This window comes from Diachasma alloeum, unplaced genomic scaffold (genome assembly GCF_001412515.2).
Source record: "Diachasma alloeum isolate Michigan unplaced genomic scaffold, Dall2.0 Dall_scaffold_00567, whole genome shotgun sequence".
NCBI lineage: Eukaryota > Metazoa > Arthropoda > Insecta > Hymenoptera > Braconidae > Diachasma > Diachasma alloeum.
The window spans coordinates 249,072-258,252 of record NW_021680699.1 but is presented as its reverse complement, the minus strand read 5'-3'; the positions used below and the strand labels follow the sequence as shown (position 1 = coordinate 258,252).

Genomic DNA, 9,181 nt, shown 5'->3' with positions numbered 1-9,181 from the left:
ATAAATCCACTCTGCCCCTCTGTCTTGCCACCTCCCCACCCTCTTTATTATCACTTGTACAATCCTACAAATCCAAATTGGATTCACGGGGTGTCTGTACCCAATAAACAGAATGTTGGTGAAGACGATTCAGATGAGGATCAATTATTTTGAAATGAGAAAGTGGAACAAGCGAAATATTGAGAAATTCAATTCAGTGGGAAATCGACTGGAGAACCCACGAAATTTTTGATTGAATTTATGAATAAACGTGTGCAGAATAATATTCGGGTAGGGGACAGAATTACAATTCTTATGAAGGTATTGAAAAATCGTGCTTTGGATTGCTTCATGTGTAAAGGCTTATTGTCTTATTGTTCCTCAATAAGATTATTGTTCCTCAATAAGAATTCCTTAACTGCTGGCTTCCTCGATTGTTGAGAGTAAAAATTACAAGTGTCAATAAATTCTTGTTGTATCTAATGTAACAACAAGAATAGAAGAGGCGAAACCACCATCTCAGGTTAAGGCTTTCTCACCTGTCAAGAAGGGACGGAAACAATCAAGAGGAGAAACCCTTTCAAACCTAACGATTAAAGTGTTTGAGAGTACTAGAAATGTCTGCGAGCTTCGCGCCCGTATCTTCGGGCCGTGGGTTTCCGTTCAGCTGAGTTTCGTCAATGACATTTTATTGTTTTTAGAAAATACAGGGTGTCCTATTCGAATTAGTATGGGTCAATATATGGCACAATATACTATTATGGTTTTTCTTCTACTCAACTTTAACTATTAGCTATTATCTTCTAAGGAGGACAACTAAGGAGGACAAAAAAAATATCTGGAACAACAGTTGTAGGATTTTAAGGGGGACATTCGATGCATGCATCATTTTGAGCTTGCAAGTTGCGAGCACAATGACCTTTTTTTAAACAGCAACCGCATTGTTTCACTCAATGAAACTTACTCCTTTTGATAAGACGTTTCCAGACACTTCATCACCCAGTCAATTTTCTCTCATGGAAAATGCCATAAAAACGACCTGGTCAAATTGAAGATTCAAACATTTTTGCATGACCGACGATGTACCACGTGGATGTAAAGTTTACTTCGCATCTCTCGCGCTAAAAAACGAAAAGAAAAAAAGTAGCGCGAACATCATCTTACTCAGCCCATAAATTTAGGTTCAAGGTAGTCCTATATCGTCCAAGAGGCGTCCCGTCTCTAGCAAGTCTACACAGTCGAGTTTTTCTTTTTTTTTAAATATTCCGGCCCTTTCTGCCCTCTGATTGGCTAATCGGCCCTATCCAACCCTATGCATGCGGCTGTGGATTCTACACTGCACCGCATTCGCACTCCTATAGAACATAGGAGTAGCATGGGAAACCACAGAAAACCCATGCCGGTACAGGCGGTCACTATATTAGCGACCTCCCGCTCGCCGGAGCCTCCGGTTGAAAAACTCCATTCCATGGGGAATCGAACTCACAACCTTTCGCACACTAGGCTCGCACCTAGCCGCTTCGGCCACCGACGTCGGTACAAAGTCGAGTTCTTCTCGGAATAAACTGCTTCAACTCGACTATTCTTAATTGGGCAATTCTACTACTCTTCAAAATCTATTTCTTTCCAACTTGGACTCACAAGGTAACCGTCCCGAGTGTCCCTCACCGATTTTCATGAGCTCGAAATATGTTATTCCCCATCAAAATCTAAGATATACGTTTTTTTTCTGCGGATACAGACTTTTAGGGGGTGAAACCAACCTCCGAAGTTAACAGGTTTTCAGGACCATTTGACTGTTTCATATATTGGCATTCAAAATTTTAGAACGAAACCAAAAGCATAATAATCTATAAGAAAAACGATGAAAAATGGCGTTTGGTGCATTTGAATAGGGTCAATTCCAAAAAAATTATAGGGGTTCAAATCCAAAAAAATCTTGTGAAAAAAAAAATAACACTCGTATTTCAATAGTATGAATGGCTATCAAATGAGCAAGTAAAAGTAGGAAATACAGGTTTTCGCATTTTTTCGAAAGAATGGGTGTAGGGGGTAAACCACCCTCGAATTTAACTGAACACATTACCAGTTCAATATTGGATTTTTGTTTGAAAGAAGACAATTCCCAATGTGTGTGGTGGAGAATCTCGTCGGTCTTGTTTAGAAAGACTGAATGACAAAATAACTATTAGAGTTGAAATATACAAATGTTTTGCAACAAATACTTCCTCATGATTCAGGTGAGAATTGTAAGAAGAACTGGACTAGCCTCTGCGGATTACTGTTTTTTTTGGAGGAGGAATGAATACAGTGCAGCCCAGTACAGCCCTTCTTCTAAATTCCTAAAAAGGATAGAGGGATGTTGAAGAATATTCTTTCAGAATATCACTTTTATTTATAATTTTACATACCTAGGAATATAATGATCTGACAATTCCATTATCATTTCTTTTTTTCTATTCTTCTTTCACTCCACCCCCACTACGTCATCACTATTCATACGTTTCCTTATTTTTCCTATCATAAGGCGCTAAGAAAATCATATTTTGAGGTCTCCTTATAATTTTCCTCATTTATTTATTCATTATATTTTTTGCAATAATGATACTCGTCGAAGAAGTGCTTGAAACATAATGACTTCTTGCACCAAGAACAATGAATAATAGCAATATTCGTACATCCCGGTATTTCGCAATGCGACTTACAAGATTCACCGAATGCGAAATGGACGGGATTTTCAAATTCATCTGGTTTGGTTTCTACGTAACCGCTTCTGTACCAAGCATATTCGAAAAGATTGACATATCGTGGTGACGATAATTGATTATGAGTTAGAGATTGCAACTTGATGACATTATTCTTTAAAAATGTAAATTCAAATCATAATCCATTAATATAACACTATCAGAGAAATGTATTATAAAGTTTTACCAAACTCTAAATCCAAAAACATCGAGTGGTTGGAGTTTTCCAGTTGTCCCTTTAGGTATAGTCATTACCTCCACATCCTTATTGCGTATTTTGGTAGCTTCCACGATTGGAGAACAGTGTCCGGTCCATGAATCCACCAATAATAGACTTTTCGCACCAACATTAGAGACAAAAACATATTGCAACCAAGTTTTGAAATGTTCTGAAAAAAATTATAGAACAAATGAACGTTATCATTGGAGCGACATCTTCATTACGGATAAATAAGAAACGAAGTATTAGACGAATCAACACAGTCTCATACCTGAAGTCAGTTTCCCAGATTTGGATACATCTACGTATACATTATCCAGACGAAACAGTTTTTCCTCTACTCTGGGACCGAAATGACCGCTTGGTTCTTTCAAAACTAAAAAGAGTGGAGAGAGGAGTTTCCCTTCGGCTGATGTAGTTGGTTGAATAGTATAACTCTGTGTCGTCGACGTTAGGGATTGCACGACACATTGTACTTATCTTTCACCTTCTTCAGCCAAAGTTCTGCCTGAATGCATTTCAAACTGAAATCCGCTTTGCTCAGAATTATATATATTTGATAAACCGTACATTGCAATCCGTTGTTTCACATCCTGAACAAACTGTTCCGATTTTTCCTCTAGAACTTGACGGTCTTCGATTGCTTTCGATGTAACAAATTTATTTATTTTCCTCGAGACAATACGATGTGCTTTTTTACATGCTCGTATCCACTTGTCGGATGCTTCAAACCGAAAATCCTCACTACCTATATCTTTTTGGGCTTGTAATGCCCATCGTCGTAGGTCACAATCGTGTACGATCATTGTTGAAACTCGCCTTTATTTTTTCTCTTTTTTCATCTGTCGCTTTCATGCGTATCGTTCACAACTTGACTAGTAACCGTTTAGCCATAATGGCGACAACAACTTTGTATTTTGTTCAAGATAATAAATCTATAATTTTATATGTTCAAGTTAATTAGTCGTGGTTATTAGTAACCCTCAATATTTATTCCATTCTCATCCTCACACACAACATTTTGGCGACCGTGACAGGACGAGTAATCTTCGGATCGTGTATACGGTGAGGTGGATAACCTCAAGAAGACACGTGCTGCGAAAAGATCAGCGTTCACACATGCCCATGGCGCGTTAACAGCAATGTTACAGCTCGATGGACCTGATCTCAATAATGTAAGAGTACAGTTTGCAGTTCTGAGAGATAAATCCGTTGAACTGTAAGAACTAAATGACGGCATTATGACTGCAATGCAAGATAACGACGCTACCACCGAAGCAGAATTGACCGCTGAGATGGTTGGTTGCGACGACTATCACCTAAGATATCAACAAGTGAAACAACGGGTTTTACAATTGACTGAGCCAGCTCAACGGGCAGCCGCCCCTGCTCTGAACGCTATACAGATGAATCACACAATGATGGACAACAATCAAAGATACAGGTTGCCCAAGAATGAGATTTTCAAGTTCAGTGGTAAGATTAAGGACTGGCAGCCATTCTGGAGTCAATTTAAACCTATTCATGGAGACGAAAACCTAAAAGAAGAAGTTAGGTTCCAATACCTCATCCAAGCGATGGTTCCAGGATCTCGAGCAGCGGAAGTAGTAAAAAGTTCCCCCCCCCCCACAGCGGGGAATTACAAGAAATTCTTCAGATTTTGAGAAGGTTATTCGAGCCATTGTCGATCATGGATCCCATCAGTCATATATACTGGGTCGACTAGCAGAGCAGATGGGCTGCGAAGTAGAAGGAACCAAAATGATGACACATCTTCTCTTTGGTGGTTCACAGACGGCCCCATATGAACACAAACGTTATAGGGTAAGGCTGAGGAGCTTGGACGGGCATTATGCCTGTAATTTTGAAGCCTACCACCAGGAAACCATTTGTCAGGGTATCCAAGCGGTCCAAAGGGTCCTTGGTTGTCTGAGTTACAGCGACAATCCATCACACTCACGGATACGGCCATGGGTTCCCAAACAATCAGCCTATTGATTGGTGCAGATAGAGTTGGAAAATTATACACAGGGCGATTGTGCAATCTCGAGTGTGGGGCCACTGCAATGGAGAAACATCTGGGCTGGACTCTCATCGGTAAGAATAATGAAAAGGCATCAAGTCGTTCAGATCCAGCACTCTTGACACTTTCAATGTTTGCACGAGAAGCAAGTGTCGAACAGCTGTGGCGTTTTGATACCATTGGAATTACTGATCCAATAGAGCAGAAATCCAAAGAAAATCAACAGCAAGAGGTATTGAGTAGGTTTCGTGACACTGTCCACCTTAATTCAGCAGGCAGGTATGAAGTAAAATAACCGTGGAAGGAAAACCACTCAGCATTGCCTAACAATCGAGCTACTGCCGAGAGGAGACTAGCAACCACTCAAAGGAAGTTAGAGGATGATGGACTCCTCTCTGATTATGGAAAAGTGTTTCAGGAGTGGCTGTCAGAGGGAATAATTGAGGAGATGCCTCAAGGGGAGCTGCGTAACAGAGCTCATTACCTACCTCATCGTCATGTGGTCAAGGAAGGGAGTACGACTCGAATTGAGCCTGTCTTCGATGCTTCAGCCAGAGATAAAAGTAGTCCATCGTTGAATCAGTGCTTGGACCCAGGGCCTAATCTGATTGAGTTAATTCCCACACTATTGCGTCGCTTCAGAGAGCATCAGGTGGGTATTATCTCAGATATTCGTAAGGCCTTCCTGCAAATTAGTATTGTGCCTGAAGATCGAGACGTGCTGAGGTTCTTGTGGAGACCCCTTGGTTCCAAAGATATCATAGGTATCAGAGGTATCAACACTGCAGAGTAGTATTTGGAGTGACTAGTAGTCACTTTCTGTTGAGAGCCACCATCGATCTACACCGGGAAGAGGCCATCAAACGTGCGGGTTCTGAAGAAGAGCGTTCTGTCCTCAACCAATTGAAGAATTCTTTCTATGTTGACAACTGCGTAACGAGTGTCAGCTCCAAGGAAAGTGCAGAGAGATTTCAGAACATCGCTACCTCAACCATGGCTGATGGAGGATTTGACCTCAGAGGTTGGAAGTTTTCAGATGATGTGAGTGAACAGAAGAGCTCACCTGTACTTGGTCTGTCGTGGGACAAAGATTTAGATGTCCTACAATTAGCAGATTCACTTCTGATCCACGAACTCCCAACGAAGATTACCAAGAGGACTATCTTGTCCATCACCCAGAAAGTATTCGATCCATTGGGTATGGCAAGTCCAACAGTGCTTCTGCCCAAGCTAATGCTGCAAAGACTGTGGCAGACTGATTTAGATTGGGACACGAACGTGCCAGAGACTATTAAAAGGGACTTTATACCCTGGTGTCAGGGATTACCACTGCTGAAAGAGTTGAAGATTCAACGTTGGGCATTTGGCAAGGCTGATGAGAAACTCTCTTTACACCTTTTTGTCGATGCCAGCCAGGAGGCTTATGCAGCAATGGTATACGCTAGAATAGAGTCACCTGGAGGAGTAAAAATTCGATTCATCGAGGCAAAGTCACGTGTGGCCCCAAAAGAAAGAGGTACCATACCTAGGTTGGAATTGCTGGCCGCCACAGTGGGAGCACGTTTCTTGAATCATGTGACTGCCTCAATCGAGCAACGTCCCATCGAGATACACTGTTTGTCTGATTCAACAACTGTGCTGGCATGGATTCGACGTGATCTCCGGTGGGCCACCTTCGTTTTCAATCGTGTGCAAGACATATGACGTTTGACGGATGCCACGTGGTGGAAAAAGGTCCCAGGAGAGTTGAATCCGGCTGGTTTACCATCGCGAGGATGCAGCGCTCGTCAGCTAGTTGATTGTCAGTGGCTCCTAGGTCCTGAGTGCCTAAAGCTACCTGCTGATCAATGGCCATCTTCATGTCCTGATACAGACGAGACACTGATACACTGTGAATTGAGGAAAACACCCATGAAGCTCAGGAAGTCTAGCGAGCAGGCTGTTGTCTTGAATCAAGTCCTCAGTAACGTGACTCAAGACCAGGAGGGTCAAGTTCCTTGGTATTTAAAAGAGTTCTCTGAGTATTATCGTATCGTGAGACTGGTAGGGTGGATGCAGAGATTCTTACACAACGCTGGACGAGGAAAAGACAGCAGAACACGAGGAGAATTAACTGGCAGAGAAATTCAGCTGGCAGAGCTGACTCTGATGTGGGTGGTTCAACAGGAAAGTTTCTCAGGTATGAAAGACCCTCGCTTGAGTAGTATGATAGTGGTTGAAGACAAACGTGGTCTACTGAGGCTAAAGAGTCCTGTTAAAAATCGAGATGACACCATCGAATTCCGTCATCCGTAAAACTAATTGAATATCAACATGGCAAGTTGCTCCATGCTCCAATAGACACTGTGATTAATGTTTTGAGAGAGAAAGTCTGGATTCTGCAGTGTCGTAAGGCTGTGAGAGCAGTGGTTCAGCGTTGTGTCACGCATAGACGTTACAACGCCCAGAAACTACAACCTCCGCCTATTGGTCTACCTGAGAATCGTGTCCGAGATGCTCGAGTCTTCGAAATCACTGAAATGGATTTCGCTGGACCCCTGTTCTTGAGATGTGGTAGTAAAGCCTGGATATGCTTGTTCACGTGTGCAGTCTATAGGGCCGTGCATTTGGAGCTGGTTTCCTCACTGTCCACGGACATCTTTTTGGAGGCATTTCGACGCTTCATTGCACGACGAGGTAGACCTTCAGTCATTTATGCAGATAACGCTACCAATTTTAGAGGGGCCCGTAACCACTTGAAGAAGATCTACTGGGATAAGGTAGTTAAGGACAGTTCTGTCGATGTGATTGAATGGAGATTCAATCCTCCTGCAGCTCCATGGTGGGGTGGTTGGTGGGAGAGATTGATAAGACTGATGAAAGACCTCCTCAAAAGGACACTTAAAAAGTCCTTGCTCACATTCGAAGAACTAATCACCGTTTTATGTGATGTTGAAGCAATTATCAATTCTCGTCTACTGACGTATCTGGCTGAGCATCCTCACCAATTGATTCCTCTATCCCCAAGTCTGTTTTTACAAGAAGTAAAGGCGATTGGGGTACCTGACGTGGATGCTGTTAGTGCTACTTCAATGAACAAGAGACAACGTTATCTGCAACAAGTACGAGAACACTTGAGACAGCATTTTCGTATTGAATACCTGGGGCAATTACAACGAAGATCCAGCAACAACAATTTCTCTAAAGAGGTCAAGGTGGGAGATATTGTTTTTTGTCGGAACGAGCAACAGAAGAGGCTGGATTGTCCCTTAGCTAAAGTAATACAGCTCTATCCAGGCAGAGACGGGAAGGTCAGGGTTGTAAAGCTCAAAATCGAAACTGGTGAGTTGACTCGACCTTTACAACGACTCTATCCATTAGAGATTTCAACTGCTGAAAGTCCAGAGTTGCTGAAGAGGTCTAAGGACCTAGGAGAAATAAGTTCAGAGCCTCCACTGATGTCAGAAGAGGTAGTGGCAGATCGTGACGCCACCTTGGAGGCGGAGCCTCCTTCTGCCCCTGAACCAAATGGTCAATCGAAATATGGAGTCAGTTCGCAAGGAACTGAGAGAAGTCAGGTGACAACTAGTCATCGAGGACGTCTCATCAAGCTGCCTTCTAGATATCATTAATAAAAATAAAAAAAAAAAGGGAGGAATTGTTCAGTGTAGAGTTGGGTTTATTATGTAAACAACTCTAAATGGGAGGAAATGTTGAAACTCGCCTTTATTTTTTCTCTTTTTTCATCTGTCGCTTTCATGCGTATCGTTCACAACTTGACTAGTAACCGTTTAGCCATAATGGCGACAGCAACTTTGTATTTTGTTCAAGATAATAAATCTATAATTTTATATATTCAAGTTAATTAGTCGTGGTTATTAGTAACCCCCAATATTTATTCCATTTTCATCCTCACACACAACAATCATTCCAGCGTTGACAGCAGATTTGAAATTTTGTAGTGTGTATTTACAAATCCGATCAAATTTATCTTTATAGCCTCCCCCATTATTAATGTTATGTGTCCGGTGTCTCAACTGCCGCATTGAAGTTACTTCTCGAAATTTCTGTTTGACAGATTCTAAGCTTAAATTTTTTTTCCCCAAACCACTTCGCCAATATGCAACAGCTCTAGATTTCTAATCGTAAAATAAATTCTCCTCATTTTTAGTACAGGTATTAGGATCTATCGACGGTTCATGAAGGTTATCCGCGTATTCTTTGTCTTCGACTATC

General features: G+C 41.8%; 1 protein-coding gene across 1 annotated transcript; it reads left to right on the top strand.

The window, feature by feature from the left end:
* Positions 1-4,184: 4,184 nt before the first annotated feature.
* Positions 4,185-8,577, top strand: LOC107043403. Its single transcript, XM_015264902.1, has 6 exons — positions 4,185-4,419; positions 4,951-5,205; positions 5,284-5,578; positions 5,677-6,400; positions 6,701-7,219; positions 7,351-8,577. The coding sequence occupies exons 1-6, from the start codon at positions 4,185-4,187 to the stop codon at positions 8,575-8,577; spliced, it is 3,255 nt and encodes a 1,084-aa protein (XP_015120388.1).
* The last annotated feature ends 604 nt before the right edge of the window (positions 8,578-9,181 follow it).